At 48.2% G+C, this 16,926-nt stretch overlaps 1 protein-coding gene across 1 annotated transcript; it reads left to right on the forward strand.

Moving 5' to 3' along the window:
• The first annotated feature begins 1,335 nt into the window (after positions 1-1,335).
• Positions 1,336-14,107, forward strand: LOC119860819 (protocadherin-10-like). The gene is made up of 4 exons (XM_038415012.2): positions 1,336-4,081; positions 7,620-7,678; positions 7,794-7,882; positions 8,424-14,107. The coding sequence occupies exons 1-4, from the start codon at positions 1,541-1,543 to the stop codon at positions 8,681-8,683; spliced, it is 2,949 nt and encodes a 982-aa protein (XP_038270940.1). The 5' UTR covers positions 1,336-1,540; the 3' UTR covers positions 8,684-14,107.
• The last annotated feature ends 2,819 nt before the right edge of the window (positions 14,108-16,926 follow it).

The raw sequence follows: 16,926 nt of genomic DNA on the forward strand, positions 1-16,926 counted from the left end.
TAATTAACGCCTGGAGAAGTCGCTGGCAGTTTCCATCCTTCTCAACTAGGAAAAGGATAAGCGAGTAGTTTCCTGGCCAATAAAAGCCGGTATCATGTATGGAGGCTTCTGAAGAAAATGTTTAAGTGAGCGCCGGATAATCCAATGGAGAAATCTTAATTGGGTGCCTCAGGGAGAAAAACAGGACGTGTTTCAAATAAAATGAGTTCTATTCGGAATCGCCATCACAGCTGGGCTTGCTGCTCACATTTAGGGGGATCAGAAATGTGGCTCGGGTGTGAGAAGCCCTCTCCTTACGCGGACTCCTGCCCCACCCCCACCCCCCAACCCGGCTGCCCTCCCGACGGGAGGGCAGTCGAGACACCACAATAAAAGATGCAAATGTGGAGATTTAAGGGCGAAATTAACAAGCAGAAAGTTGGCCTCAGCCTCCCACCGACAGGCGCTGGCTGGAGCCTCAGCCTGCACTGCAGGTGTGTGCGCTGCTGAAGAAAGGTTAATGTAAAATCTGTGGAAGAGCCAGCCCCACAGAGCCCCCTTCGGGAGCTTTCCGCCATCTCTGCTCTCACAGCAGGGGACTCTGCTGGATTAGAGACTCTTTGGAAATCCTGCAGGCTCGAAGTGGGCAGGGTGTTGGGGAAGTAAAAGGGGGGCCTTTCTCCATGTCTCTGTGCTGATGGAATCAGCCTTGAGCCGGCTGTCTGGGATGTAATCCCCTTCTCTGGTAATTAAAAAAGTCAGCATTACAAGGAAACCGGTGTGCAGTAAAATGTAATCAATTCTGTGGGAGCTTAACCATCTGTTAAAGGTTAAATCCATGCATGGAGGCTGATGTCAGGATATTCATACGGAGGATTTGGTTTTCGGTGTGTTTCGGGCTTTTTAATCTACCGCGAGGATGAAGAAAACATCTGTGGGAAAATATTTCTAGCCCCATATTCATCTGCTCAGGGCTCGAGACGCTGTCGCCCAGTAACATAAATTTCCTCTCTCCGGGCGGAGAGGCGAAGGCCAGGCAATGGGTCCCCGCGGGGGCGGGCTCTAGTGGGCGGTGTGCTCAGATTTAATGGGAGTTGTGTTCTTTCCGTTCAAACAGATTTTTTCTTTGCAATAAAGTCGCTGGGGCGGAATCCGTCTCCGTCAGGCAGTTCCATGCCACGCTGGGAAGATACCTGACCTTTTCCTGTATGGAAATGATTGCAATCTCCCGGGCATTAGCATGAACACATCGCTCTCTCTCCTCCCTCCCTGCCTCTCTCTCTCCCCTCGCCCTGGTCAGCAAAGGGTTAACCATTCCGGCAGCAATTACAGCTCCGGCTTTCGACTCCTCTGTCCACCAATGCGGTGCTGAAATGCGAGGCGGGTCCTCCCTCCGCTGCTCAGTCTCTGAGCCCGAAAGTAGTTGGGAGTCCAAGTGTTGGACAAACGCAAGTGGGAGAGCGGCACAGCAGCAACGGCGGCGCTCTCAGGTCCGGGCTAGCCATAGCACCCGTCGCCTCCGACGCCTTCTGCCCCGGGAGACAGCGCAGGCTCCCGCTGGATGGCACGGGTGGTCTCGGGTGAGCCTTATCCCGGGGCCATGGGGGCTGGAGTCTGGGGCAGCGGCTGGACTTGGAGCCGGCAGATGCTGCTGCTCCTAGTGACTTCTTGCCTAGAGCCGGCGGCCGGCCAGCTGCGCTACTCGGTCGCCGAGGAGCTGGAGCACGGCGCCTTCGTGGCTAACATCGCCGAGGACCTGGGTCTGGACGTGTCCAAGCTGTCGACGCGGCGGTTCCGCATCGTGTCCCGGGCCGGCACCAAGCAGCATCTGGAGGTGAACTTGGAGAACGGGATCCTCTTCGTCAACGAGAAGATCGACCGCGAGGAGGTGTGCGAGGCCGGCGGGGCCTGCCTGCTGCACCTGCAGCTGGTGATCGAGAGCCCACTGGCGCTGTACCGCGTGGAGGTGGAGGTGCTGGACATCAACGACAACGCGCCCAGCTTCCCCTGGCCGGAGTACGTGCTGGAGGTGACCGAGTCGGCGCTGCCCGGCGCCCGCTTCCCGCTGGAGAGCGCGCAGGACCCGGACGTGGGCACCAACTCCCTGCGCACCTACCTGCTCAGCTCCAACGGCTTCTTCTCGCTCGAGGTGCAGACTCGCAGCGACGGCAGCAAGTTCGCCGAGCTGGTGCTGGAGCGAGCCCTGGATCGCGAGCAGCAGCGCAGCCACCGCCTGCTGCTCACCGCCCTGGACGGCGGCCTCCCGGAGCGGTCGGGCACCGCCGGAATCCTCGTCACCGTGCTGGACGCCAACGACAACGTGCCGGCCTTCGACCAGCCCTCGTATGGGGTGAGCCTGCCCGAGGACGCGCCCCCAGGCACGCTGGTCATCAAGCTCAACGCCACGGACCTGGACGAGGGCACGAACGGCGAGATCGAGTACTCCTTCAGCGGCCACGCGCCGCCCCGGGTGCGCCAGCTCTTCTGCGTGGAGCCGCGCAGCGGCCAAGTGCGCCTGGCCGGCCCGCTGGACTACGAGCGCGCGCGCCTGCACGAGCTCTACGTGCAGGCCAAGGACCGCGGCCCCTCGGCGGTGGCCGTGCACTGCCGGGTGCTGGTGCACCTGCTCGACGTCAACGACAACGCGCCGGAGGTGAGCCTCACCTCGGTTTCCACGCCGGTGTTGGAGGACGCGCCGCCGGGCACCGTGATCGCCGTGATCAGCGTGCTGGACCGCGACTCCGGGGACAACGGGCAGGTGAGCTGCGAGATCCCCCGCAACGTGCCCTTCCAGCTCCAGGCCGCCTTCCGCAACTACTACACGCTGGTCACCACCGCGGCGCTGGACCGCGAGGCCGCGCCCGAGTACAACCTCAGCATCACGGCGCGGGACATGGGCTCGCCCGCGCTGCTCACCAGGAAGACCCTGACCGTCCAGGTGTCGGACATCAACGACAACGCGCCCCGCTTCCTGCAGCCCTCCTACAGCGTCTATGTGCTGGAGAACAACGCCCCGGGCGCCTCCATCTGCTCGGTCAGCGCCGTGGACCCAGACTGCCGGCAGAACGCCTACCTGTCCTACTCCATCGCCGAGGGGCACATCCAGGGCATGCCCGTGGCCACCTATGTCTCCATCAACTCGGATAGCGGGCACATGTACGCGCTGCGCTCGCTGGACTACGAGCAGATCCGCAACTTCCAGGTGCAGGTGCAGGCGCAGGACGCGGGCTTCCCCCCGCTCAGCAGCAATGTCACCGTCAACGTCTTCATCCTGGACCAGAATGACAACGCGCCGGTCATCGTCTCGCCCGTGCCCCGCAATGGCTCGCTTGCCACAGAGGTGGTGCCCCGCTCGGCCGACCCCGGCTACCTGGTGGGAAAGGTGTCAGCCATAGATGCGGACTCCGGGCAGAATTCCCGGCTCTCCTACCAGATCCTGCAGGCCACTGACCCCAGCCTCTTCAGCGTGGCCCTGTACACTGGCGAGCTCCGCACCATCCGAGCCTTCCTGGACAAAGATGCCACCAGGCAGCGCTTGGTCATCCAGGTGCGGGACAACGGGCAGCCGCCGCTCTCTGCCTCTGTATCCCTGCTGCTGTCCGTGGTGGAAAGCATGCCCGAGACCCTGTCCGATTTCAACGAGCTCTCCCTAAACCCCGAACTCTCCTCCTCCACGCTCACCCTCTACCTCATCGTCTCCCTGGGCTCCGTGTCTTTCACCTTTCTGGTGGCCATCATCATCCTCACGGCCATCAAGTGCCACAAGGACCGGCACTCTCTGCATGGCTATGGCTGCTCCCTCCCCACCTGCTGCTGCGTGAGGACCAGGGCCTCGGCCGAGGTCTTCAAAAATTCCAACATCAAGCCCCAGCTCTCCTCGGGCAACAAAGTGCCCACCAACTGCCTGGACGTGGCGGGCAGCGGCCCTCCAGGCTACTGCTACAAAGTCTGCTTGACCCCGGAGTCCGCCAAAAGCGACTTCATGTTTCTAAAGCCCTACAGCCCGAGTCCGCAGAGGAACAACGAGAAAGCCGCCGAGGACTTACCAGGGCCGGGCAGGAAGGCCCGAGAGGCCAATAACACCGTCAGTGCCGCCAGCCAGGTAACCCTGCGCTGCAGTGCAGCCGATGGGGCTCAGTGAGGCGCACCGGGAGACAGTGCCATGAAACACCCCTTCAAGGGTTAGCCTGGCTTTCCCCCTTCTTCTCTCCCTCCCCCGCCCCCTGGAAACGAATCGGAGCGGGGAGAAATCCTTTCATTCAGGCACAACTTTTTAAAGATAATTACCCGACCCTTTGATCAAGTGGCAGTGTCGGAATTAGTACTCTTCAGACAGCAGGGAATTCTCCAGCACGCTCCTTACCCATTCCAGTTAATGATTTGGGGAACGTCAGGCTCATTTTAAATTAGGGGAAGTAGCAGAAAGCTCTCAGAAGCAGCAGCCCAGCTCCTATTAAGACTAAAATAGAGACAGTGCCCAGGAAAGCCAAGGCCTGTCTCAGGAGATAACTGTCCCCTTTTGAGGGCTCTCGCTTAGCCTCCGATCGCGGCTGCACTGCCCCGTAGCCTTCCTTCAAGAGAGCCAGATGCTACACCGGGGCAGCAAAGCAAGCGGTGGTTTAAGTCTCTTGAAATTTCACTCTCTATTCCGTATTTCCCCTCCGCACGTATTACAGGCGGCACGAATTACTCAGGCGCTCGAGTGGCCCATGGGGCTTTTCAGCTTCTTTGTCTCAATAAGAAATTCAGGCAGATATACCCGGCTCAAGCAGATGCAGATGCCGTCGCTGCCCAATGCTGCATCAGTACCCGCACCCAGTGCTTTCCTACTAGTGATGATCCTTTTCGGGTTTTATTATTATTTATAAATAGCCCTAAGTGGCTTTGTTGGAGGGAGGGGAGGTTTCAGGTGGTGGTTAAAATCCTTCCCAAACTAACGAAGGGAGCGAAGGGTGTCATGTTGCAGTATTGCCTCTCCAGTCCTTACACTTGAGACCTGGTATCTTGTTTGGTTCTTTCAGGGCATCTCCTTGCCTTTGTAACTGAGATACTTCGTCATTACTCCATTTCCTAAGGACACCACTTTTCTCCTGGCATCTCTTAAAATTAATGCTGAAATATTAGCTGGAATGCTGAAGGGGAAGAGCACTTTGCAGAAGACAAATGCCTGACATTTCGGTGAACTGATCACTAGATGGTGCAAAAGCCCAGACTCTGCGCTCAGAGAGAAAAAAAGATTTAAAGAGATTTTTATGTCAACATTTGTTAGGTATTTAAATGAATAACGTCTAATTTTTTAAATGAAATACTCTTTCAATAACGCGATTACTGGGGATGGATGGGGATGAGAAGTCTAATCCACTTACAAACATTTTACTTTAACAAAATATTCCTTTTTAAAATAAGCACAAGACATTCTGTAGACAGGTTTTCTTTTTACATTTTCCCTTGGATCATTGGACACAGTTGTCTAATATGTTAATGCGATTTTCCTCCAGTCAGTTACAAACTCCCCCTAGTGACATTCCGCACACAGCTGATTTCCACGCCTTTCTGCCTCAGGCGGGTGTAGGGAGGTAGACTAAGCCACCTCAATCGAAACTAACTAAATAATAATAATGAAAAATGTTTACAAATATTAAGAGAAAAAAAATCTGTAATGAAAGAATGGATCCAGATTTACAGGCGGGGGTTGGGAATTAAGGTGTGAAAACTGGGATGGGGGCAAGAGGGAGAAGAAAGGAGGCGTGATCTAGTGGGGGGAGACAAGTCTGGAAGGCTTCGCTTTCGGCTCTGTCAGAGATTTCCTGTGTCTCTGTGCCTCAGTTTCCCTTCTATAAAATGGAGATAGTATTACCTCACAAAGGTGCAGTGAACTTAATTCTTGGATGTCTGAGGGGCGCTTTGAGAGCTGATGGATGGCTCTGTTAAGGGGCAAAGCAAGTTATTATCAAACCTAGGTTACCAAGTTTCAGAGTAGCAGCCGTGTTAGTCTGTATTCGCAAAAAGAAAAGGAGTACTTGTGGCACCTTAGAGACTAACAAATTTATTAGAGCATAAGCTTTCGTGAGCTACAGCTCACTACACTAGAGGGCTCAGTTATGTCCAAACAGTTACTTTGGTTACTACCATGGGCTAGTTGGTTTCAGAGGCGCATTGCTTTCGGAACAGAGTAATTGGCCTGATTCTTACTTCACTCCTGCCGCCGCAGCTCCACTGGCTTCTTTCTCTTGCCTGTTTTCTGGAGCGAGGGCGGGCGGGGGAGGGAAGGAGCTATGTCCTGAGCTCACCAGATCTCACCCCTAATCCATTTCTCACCCCTCATGCTGCCTCCCAAGGCAGGGAAGCGTGGAATTTGTAGGCCCACTAATCTGCCTTTTCAGTTACTGCCACCTCTACGACATTTAAGTTTTTACCCCTAAATCCTCAGAAACGGCTTCCCTGATTCGGACTCACTTTTGAACTCACACCTGGCCAATTACCAGGATCAACTGCACCCAGGTGGCTGAGAAATCATTGACAGGACAGGAACTGGAGCCTTCCAACGTCTGGCTAAATGACAACGAGGCAGGCATATTAAATAAACCTGTGCAACAACAGTGAAATAATTGTGTTTTTTTAACGCAAACCAAATCAAATACACCTTCCATTTCACAATCCAGCGAGTCTGCCACTGAGATTAAAAAATCACTCTGGCTAAAGCCAAGTTGGAGTCTGACTGAGAAAACAGAATACAAATGAGCTTCTTTGAAAGCCCTGTTTGCTTCTCCATTCAGGTTCGTATCTGATGTTCAATCACCTCCTATTCTTTGAAGGAGACGGATTAGAAGAACAAGCAGATTATTTAGACCGGCAACATATTTACAGAGAGCAACTGAAGTGGGTTAGAGTGCGGGCCAGAGAGGGTTTTCAATGGATTTCTGGAAGCAGAGGGCTTGTTGCTTCACTGGTGAAACATAAAAGATAAGACAGCTCCCTTTGTTAGTTGTTCTAAAGGCAGAAATCATACAAGCAAGCAGCAGCTTTGTTCCTGCGCTTTGACAGGGACAGTAATTAAATATTGTAATCTGAATGAGATCTGAAAGCAGACCAATAACTGGATGCGGAGTGACAGCTTTAGCTTTCAGTGGGAAAGGCAAATATTCCTCCCCCGGAACAAGGAGAATAGGGCAACATTGCCCAGCCATTTGCCATGTGTCTCTGCCTTGCACTTTTCACTCCTCGCGTAGAGTCAGGTGTATGGGTTCTTGGAGGTGATTTTTTTTATCAGAGCTGGAGATTCTTTCGAGTGATCAGTTTCACACAACCCTAGGAGGTATACCTAGAAGGCATCTCACTTCTCTTGCTCTAGAGATCATTTCCTACCTATTTCGCAGTGTAGCTAATTCATCCCCTGACCACATGGAACTTGGGCCTTCAGTGGCTTCTCAATTCGCCCAAAAAGCAGGCAGAGTTCATCTAGCTCCGATCAACCCAACCTGAGCCAAAAGGATCTAACCTAATTCATTCGATTCCCTTTGCACTGAGCATTAAGCACTCAACGCTTCTTTGGGGGGGGAGATGATGGATATGGCAAATCCATGCGCCCTAAAGATGGAAATTCCATGTGTCTAATGTTGTATATTTCCTGTGTTTTACAGATCAAACAGCCCAATGTGGACTGGCTGCCTACAAAAACCCAGCGATCAGCCCTGAAAAGGTACCAGAATCCAATACTTAGAGGGCATGGGTTAAAGTGGGAAGGACGGTTATTGCTGACCTGAATATGAGTGGAGTCTTCATGGCGTCTTTGTTGTCTTGCTGGTTCTCTTTAGTTCGCAGAGTCTGGAGGACGTAGCGGGAATCCGCAGAGGAGTCCAGAAAGAGCACGACAGGCTGCGTACCCTGGTCACTCCAGTCTCTGGTTAGTGTTGGGTAGTGCAGAACATCACACGCCTAAAGTCTAAGCCGGCAGTTCCCAGAATGGCTGGGGGAACTGAACCACTCCCATGGGAACCGCTCCCAGCCTAAGGCCCTGCCTGAGCCTTTCGTTCCCCACCAGCGCTGTAGGTACTTTATCCCTCATCAAAGCCCGGGCTGCTCCAAACCCTAGCCTCACCCGAGGCCAGTGCACCGCCAGGAATGGGCGTGGGGAGTGGTGTGGGAGCGCTGGGATGTTGTAAACGCATCATGGTAGTGAGAGGAACTTTTCTATGTACCAGTCACAACAGCTGTAGACACCAGAACTAGGGATGTAGAGCGGTAGTCCGGCGGCACCGGCCTGCAACCAGCCCCTAGAACGGATTCATTTCTTGCTACCCCAGGCTTGTTAAAGGCCGATTAAGACGTACTGTGTGTGTGTGTGTGTGTGTGTGTGTGTGTGTGTATGTGTGTATTTGGCTGACTGATCCTCTCTGATCCCCAGAAGCTTTTCCCCGGCGCTAGCTAACATTTGCTTTCTCCAGAATTCCAGAAGGCATCCGGGACCTCCAACAGCATTTGGACCCCCAGGTACGGCCCCCTGTACCCGCCGCACATCCCACCTCTGGATTACCAGCACAACGTTTACATACCAGGGACCCCAACCATGCTGAAAAACAAGGAGGGGCCACACTGCCTGGAACCGGAGGACAAGAACAGCTTCTCCACTTTTGGGAAGAGGAAGCAAATGGCCACCTATTGCGATATAGGTGACAGCATGATTATCAACAATGACTTAAAATAATGGCTGCCGGAGCAGAGCGCTGGGCCAGGGCAGCTCTGTCCATGTTCCTGGTGAAGCTGAGATGGGGACAGTTGCCTTTTCCAGCCTGCAGCTTTCATAAAATGCAAGAAGCTGTGGGTCCTTCTATAGGAAGTGCCCTCCTTGCTAATCGGCTGAACCGTGTGATGCATTGCCTGCAGCCTAGGTACCTATTATTGTAATTAACCAAGTCCAGTCTCCGGCCTGCGGCTGAACAGAAAGGGAGATGGATTTGCAGCACTTGACCCGAGAGAAGGAATGAAACGGGAGATTGGATGAACGACATTAAGATTCTTCCCATGTCATTCTGCAGGGGCGGTAACTGGTCTATGTATTAGTGGGTACATGACCGTTTAGTAGTAGGTGAGAGGATTACAGAAAGGATTTGCCTTGTGTTAAACACATCCCCATGCAGACTTATTCTGGGGGCCGGAAGTCCGAGTAGCCCTCGGCCATGTCTCGCGCATTTCAAGAAGCCTTTAGCAAGCTCAATTTTGTAACTATTGTAACTTCTTTCCTCGTGCGGCTCTTTGAATGTATCAAGTACACGTGTATGTTTCTGACTGTTTAATGCACTGGAATAGCTGAAAAATGCCATGTTAAAATCAAGAGGGCTGGGAGAGCTACTGGGGTTAAAGCAAACATATATAGTACCTGCGGGAGAACTCTCTTTCCATAAATTAAGGAATTATGGAATAATAATTTATTAGACTTGGATCTCAGATCTGTCACAAGAGAGAGACATGAAGGCAGGGCACAGCATGCTAAAACCAGCCTATTGTTTCTGGCCTCACTGACAGTTAAAAACCATAACTAAACAACTGCCAGGTTTTGTAATTTTTGATCCGCTCATCTGAAACGCAAATCTCATCTGGTAAGGCTGTTTTTTATTATTAAAATTATAACTGAAAGTTTCCAGGATCTAAGAGTTCTTAAAGCGAGAGTTTATGGGCAAGTCTCGAGTTCCCAGGCGTGGAAGGGACCCACACTTCCTCCTCTTTGTGGTCTGTGATGTGGAAGGGGGGTAGAGACTGGGCAGCCAGGGGACGCACAGAGTGGGGCTAGATCATCTTTTCTACTTAGCCTCCCTCAGGAATCTCAGGAGTACTGAAGGCAGAGACCCTGGTTATGGTACCACGATCTTAATGAAGCCAAGTTGCCATGTAGCCGGGGATCCCGCATAGGAGTCAGACATGGTACAGGGGCTCAATCTTCTACGTGGATGGCGTTGGCCTCCTGCAAGCCCCTGGAATCCTCTATGTTTAGGGTAAGGTTCTGCTGTCTTTTCCACCAATAACAGCCCCCTTGGTGATGACTGTGGGGTGGATCTCAGCGAGATTTCCTTCTCCAGAGCCCACTCTTGTTTTTTTCCCTCTATGGGAAGTGTAAAAAAATAAGCTCCCCCTTTTGATTAGTGAGCAGAAGGCTGGGACCCATCTTTAGATGGGGTGATGATCTCCTGCACACAAGCACATCACTGCTCTAGCTGCCCTGACAGATCAAAGAGAAGTTTTCACTCCACCCCACGTTGCTTTTTAAGGCATTAAACACACAATCAGGCAGAATCCCAAATAAAAAAATAGGTCTGCCCACCTCCTACAAACTCCTGTGTTAGTTGTACTCACCCTAGAGTCCGAAGAGTATATTTCCTTTGAGAAACTCAACCGAAGATGATTGTCCATCACCACGGAGAAAGTCCAAGCTCGTTCTAATTTGCTATGCAGGTGGGAGTTGGGACACAGCTCAGATCCGGTGATCCTAGTTTTCGCTTGCTTGGGACTAGCCCCCAAGAGCCCAAATGTCTCTGAATCTGAATCTTCTCTTTGTTGACAGATTTGAACTGACAGACCTATTTAAAATAACGCAGAGAAACAATTTTCCTGGAGAGCTACTGTTGGTCTGTGGGCATGGAAACCGTATGGAGAAGTGTGCCAGAGTCACAGAAGGAAGATTGCTCGGCTTTTGAATTACAGCTAATTTCGAACAATACATGCAGTGCATGAGAAATCCCCTTTCAACAAGTAGTGTTTGTTTCACAGTGTTTGCTTTATACCAATAAAATTGTATTTTAATAGCTCAGACAGCTCCATGGCTTTTCTGATGGGCAACAAGCAGCAGCCACACTGACAACGTTTTCTCCGATGGTTTTGTTTTTCACCTTTCATTGGGCAGAATATTATCATCGCCTCTGAACAGAGACTTGGCCAAAGCTTGCTGGAGATCTTTTAAAGCTCTGTAACTTGCCGTAATTACCATATTGCATGCTAGCAATATTAAAATGCTTCATCTTGTCATTTCCATGGAAGAAGTTATATCCCTTGCTTTCCTTTTAAAATCTCTGCTGTGTGCACTATTGCATTCCTCACCTGTACGGCTTCCTTTCAGCGATGTCTGAAGTATCCCTGTACATTCTTTGCCGGACTCTTGGCCCCTTTGAACCACTTCAATGGTAAATTGGGGGCCCTCAAGCTTGATTCACCAGCTCCCTGAGGATTCCGTCAGCGTTGGGGGAACAAGTAGGTGGACTAGCCATTCTCTGCGACCCCTCTTTTGGCCCTGGGGAGAAAGGAGGCGTGGTTGGAGCAGCTGCAGGTCCTGGAGATCCCCAGCTGGCAGAACAACCCCACGAGGCTGTTCTAAGTGGCACAGGTTATCAAGGTATCTCCCTGCCCCTCTCAGGGTTAGGGCGCCGCAAAGGTTGCAGAAAGTTGCATTTGCTCACCTGCCCAGGCGCCGATCCTACAATAACAGGTCTAGCTGTTAGAGCCTGGACAGCGTCAGTGCAACTTTCCCAAACACAGAAGTCAGACTGAGGGGGGAGGGAAGGGGAGCGAGGGTAATCAGGTACTCTCCTCCCAAGCTCCAACCACAACCCACATTCCACCTGCTTGTGAGCCCCAAAAGAGAGGATGCCCACTGTTAGACGGGGCAGATTTTCATCACTTGATCTTCCCGCTTTCTCCCATGATTGATCAGCAATGATTTTTTAACAACGTTGACACTAAATGGTCATAATTAGGCTTTAGAACTAACGCTTAGTGGAAATGAATTGAGTCAGTCATTGTCTTCTCTGCCGAGTCTGCCAGCTGTGGGCTAACCAGTGCCAATTCTACAGATGGTTTTGGGGATGTAGATGATACTTATCTGTTCAGAAATGGACGGAGATCACCAAGTCACTGATTCATAGGGGCCACTAAACAGTGGCCAGGAGGTAATCCTCGAGGTGAAGCATGATCTTGCAATTAAGGAAAGCAGGCTTCCAACTCGGGAGACCTAACTTCTATCCACATTCCAGCCACATGATCTTAGGTAAAATAATAAAAAAAAAATAGTAAAAAATCACTCTGTGCTTCAAAACGAGGCTAATGATATTGCCTTATTTCATAAGGGAGCTGTGAGGTTTCAGTCACTTAATATTTATAAAGGGCTTTGAGATCTTCAAAGAGAAAGTGTTTTAGATGTTTTATTATTAATTATTTTTGGTCACTATTAATTTTTGCCAGATTCAGAGCAGGTTCTAGAAATGAAATCTTCATATTCAAATTTTACAGTTTGGCATATAATTTTGTGGTCATAAAGGGATGGTTTCGTGGCCTATGAAGAATGTTAAGGAAAAACAAAGAAACTCCAGGAAGAAGCTACAGTCTTACAACCTCATATGAGATTAGATGGTTTACAGAAACCTGATTGCTGCCAAAAGTAATACAATCAAGAAGCAAGAACTCCATTACATTGACTTAATTCCCTATAAGACTTAGTGGATATGTGCCAATTTCGGGGGTGCAATGAGGGGTTTTGTCACTGCCTGCCTTGTAATCTCGAGTGCTTCAAAATGCTCTGCTACTGTAGTGCTCTTGACTGGATGTTTCTAGCCAGCATAAAAACATACTCTCAGTGTCTGTGTTTTAAGCCCTGTTTCAGTTTTCTGTTCCCTACAGCCTGCCTACAACACAGCAGCCCCAGCATGGTTACACCTGGCAAGATGACCCCAATGCGTCAGAGTCCTGAATTTTCCCAAAACTGTGGTATCTGCAAAGTGGAGCCCTCCCCTGGATCATCAGAGAGATATTAAGGTTCTTTTGTTCCTTATGAAGATACAATATCCAGCATTACCACATGAACTGGAGTTAACGTTCACTTTAAATCAAACACAGTTCTGGCTTGTTTTGATGAAAAGTAAATCAAGTTTATTAACAAAAAGAAGATAGGATTTTAAGTGAGTTCAAGTAGAAGGAGAAGAGTTAGAACTGGTTACAAGCAAATACAAGTGAAAAGTCCTTTCTAGGATGCTAAGACTTAACAAAACAAGCTACAACCTTTGTTCAAGGTAGTTTCTTTACCAATCTACCTCCCAGCAAGATGGCTGACCACTCCCCACCCCCATCAAGCTCTCCCACAAAGTCCAGAGTACTTGGTTCAATTGTCTTCTTAGGTGAAAGATCACTTGTGGTTTTCTGTCCCTCCCTTTTTTTAATCCTCTGAGCCTTTGAAATGGATTCTTCTGGAGGTTACCCCCTAAAGTAAAGTTCATTCAAGCCAGGAGGAAGATGACAGAAGTTCCACGATGGTTTCTTCCCCTGCTTGTTTGTTAAAATGCAAATCAATCTGTTTCCTGCAATCTCCTTTCCCTTTTGACCTTCCTATGTAATTTACATTCCCCTTGTCTCTTAATGTTCCTTGGAAATACCTTCCAAGTGGCAGAACCACATTCCTTTGTCCAGGGTGGAGTTATTTTAGCCAAAGGCACATTGATTTTGAATTGTCCCAATACTAGGAGTTCTGCACCCTCCCCGGGGGGCAGGTCTGCCTGTTAACCCATGCTTTGTCTAACTAGAGAAATTTAAGTCGCAGTATCTCTCTTTCGCATGCATTCTTTACCATTCACCCTGGCAGCTTTAATAAATCCCATGTCCATTCCCAACAGGTCAGAGCTCACAAAATTAATCAGAGGATCTGCAGGTACCTCTTAGGATCCTGTGTTAAATTCTGTTGCATTAACTTGGGCTGTACTGTGTGTGGACTTAGCTTCTTTCCGTTTAGGGCAGTCCCTCAGGTGTTCAGTGGACTCATGGGTGAAACACCTTCTTGAACTGTTCTTGAACTTCTGGGTGTCACCCAGAAGCACAGCACAAGTTTGAAATGCAAACATACATATCTATAACTCATAGTGCAAAGAAGATATGGACATATAAACAAGATTATCATATCTGGCAAATTATAACATTTTTGCAGATATCTTGCATGGCATATCTGGCTGTGACTGGTGTCCTGTGGGGATAGTTATGGTCACTCAATTAGGGTGAACTGCAAAGAATGGGGCAGACAATCCCGGTGAAGCTAGTGGATAGTCCAATACTTATAACTTCACATACAAAAATGATACATGCATACAGATAGTATAATCATAACCAGCAAAGCATAACCTTTTCATAGACACATCATTTGACAATCTTTGTACAATATTTGCTGAAAATATATAACAGTGGTTGCAACAATGATCTATATGCTCATATTCTAATCAGTTAATGTCACAAATGGTTCCTTGGAAATAGAAGTGAAAAGTGCCTTCTAGAGACTAAGACTTAACAAAACAACCTACAACCTTTGTTCAAGGTAGTTTCCTTACCAAGGCAGTTTCAACAAGGCAGAAAATGACACAATCCCTCACTGGTTAGAACTGTACTCCAGAACATGACAGTATATTGTGAATATCTTAAGTATAGGACACCCTACCCTTCCCAATCAACTCTATCAACTCTTATTTTCAACTTCTTTCCCACAATTGTACACTGAATAATGGGGACTGTGATGATGGCAGACCAGGTGCCAGCTCATGCCAAGGTCCCCCTGTCTAAATTGAACACTGACAACTACATAGCTGGAATCAGTCTGACTCATTTCTGTGTTAGTATTGTTAAAATAGATATTAGAATTATAAGAACATGTTTAGACTTGATTGAATGTGTGTGAGTTGCTGCATGCATTAATCTCACTTACAACCTCTGTATCCCATATTGTAAGGTAATAGTTCAGCGAGTGCATTGTGGGCCTCTGTGACTGTGTAAATCACCAGACAGGAAGGAGACATTAAGTAGCGTGAAGTGTTGGTCTCCAACAGAAGGTGTTATGTCCTGCCCAACAGGAAAGATCTATCGACACCAAATGGACTATTGTGGGATAATAAAGAGGACAAAGTCATTTGTTGTCTCTCTCCCCGCAAAGATGAGTCATGCAAGTGGATTCATTTAATCAGCTGAGCTTGCAGCTCAGAGCACAAGGAAGGGTGGTGATAAAAAACCCCTAATGAGCAGCAACTGTATTTCTGTGCTGCTTGGACTCTGTGGGACAAGGTTTGTAGGCATAAGCAAGAGATCCCCTGGGATAGCCTGGGTTATCCCTAAAGGACATATAGAGCTTGCTGATTATAGACACTTCTATTACTTTTTGAAATTTAAGATTGTAATTAATTTGTGCATATATTTTTTACATGCTTTAGCCTTGTGAATAAATTTCATTTCTTTTTCCTACTAATAAATCCTTATATATTTTATTATAGGATTGGGTACAAGAATTCTCTTTGTTGTAAGATCTAAGGGGCAATTGACCTGGGATAAGTGACTGATCCTTTGGGACTGGAAATAACCTGAATATTGCTGTGATTCTTGGTGGAAGAGACCATTTATCACAAAAGTATGTTCAGATGGATAGTGAGATAGATCTGAGTACACAAGAGGCCTGTCTGTGACTCCATATTAAGGCTGTTATAGCGCCTGAGGAGTCTCGACCTGATAATTCGTTGGTGAAATCTAAATATAGAATTCACAACCAATTTGGGGTTTGGGCGCTGGTTCTTAACAGTCTACCCTGAGATTGGTACGCATGCTCTTGAGTCACTGCAGGGCAGCATTACAGGGACCATTACAGAATTCATGTTAAATTCCCTTCCCCCATGTCACCATCAAAGAGAAAGGAAATTTAATCTCATTAAGTCTTCAATAGAGACAAATCATTCTTTACCTTGACTCTTATTACCTTTGAAATGAATAGTGCACACCATGTATTTTGTTATGCTACCAAAGCAAAAGACAGCAATACTCACAGACTCTTATCATAGAATATCAGTGTTGGAAAGGACCTCAGGAGATCATCTAGTCCAACCCCCTACTCAAAGCAGGACCAATCTGCAATTTTTGCCCCAGATCCCTAAATGGCCCCCTCAAGGATTGAGCTCACAACCCTGAGTTTAGCAGGCCAATACTCAAACCACTGAGCTATCCCCCTTGATGCTATGTATCAATTTGGATAGATCAAAAAGTTGTTGCTCTCAGAAGGGCATAATATAAAGAACTCAGAATTCAGGCCCTGAATCACAAAAGTTAGAAGTGGAAAAGATGTTGAGCAGCCAATCCAACTCCTTGTAAATAAAGGAATATAGAAAGCTTTTTATCCTGGGACACCATTTAATTGTCTAATATATTTCACTGTCAGGATTTTTCTCATATTATTACCTTAATTTAAATTCAACCTATTATACCTTTGTGAATCATACTAATTTCTGTCTATCCTTAAGGTGAGAAGCAAATCCCTTAATTAAGCATATTTCAATACATATGTAACAGACTTCTTTTCCCATGCCTTAATCCCATGACCATCCCATGCTCACCCTAATGACACAGCCTGAAACCTTTAATAAATTGCCAAGGGTACAACGCAATGCTGGAAACTCCTATCTTGCCATATACTGAATACAAGAAGAAGTCATGGCTGTGGTTCAAACACTGTTCTGACTATTCTAACTAATGTGGAACCAAAAGAGCCATCCATAGTGGAGATGCTTTGGAAATGAAGTGAATAACTGGATGAAAAGTCTTTCCATTATTGCTGAAAGTTAAGTGGCCCCTTTATGGAAGGCAAAGAGGATGTCTCCAACCAGAAACTAATTATAGTTTCTCCTCTTCTCACCCCTTGAATTCAAATGTTTTTCATGGAAGGTGCTAAGTCAATATAGCTTGGGTTGTTAAATGCTTTCCTTTCCTTAATGCTTTCCTTCCAGTTTCAACTGCAGAGTTCCAGTCCCAGAGGGAGCAATGATTCAATAAAATAAAATAAAATAAAATTAAAGAAAGGGGACATCTTAGTTTATCACCTGAATGAATTGTGTTTTTGCATAGTGCTTTTACTCTCAGTATTTACATAATTTTACAAATATTGTTTCTCTGCGCCAG

The sequence above is a fragment of the Dermochelys coriacea genome, chromosome 8 (genome assembly GCF_009764565.3).
Source record: "Dermochelys coriacea isolate rDerCor1 chromosome 8, rDerCor1.pri.v4, whole genome shotgun sequence".
Classification (NCBI taxonomy): Eukaryota; Metazoa; Chordata; order Testudines; family Dermochelyidae; genus Dermochelys; species Dermochelys coriacea.

Excerpts from the sequence above, each read along its gene's own strand:
- LOC119860819 (XM_038415012.2), top strand. The coding sequence starts at position 1,541 with ATGGCACGGGTGGTCTCGGGTGAGCCTTATCCCGGGGCCATGGGGGCT. Across the intron at positions 7,679-7,793 it reads CAGCGATCAGCCCTGAAAAG|TTCGCAGAGTCTGGAGGACG; the intron begins GTACCAGAATCC and ends GGTTCTCTTTAG. Across the intron at positions 7,883-8,423 it reads CCTGGTCACTCCAGTCTCTG|AATTCCAGAAGGCATCCGGG; the intron begins GTTAGTGTTGGG and ends TGCTTTCTCCAG.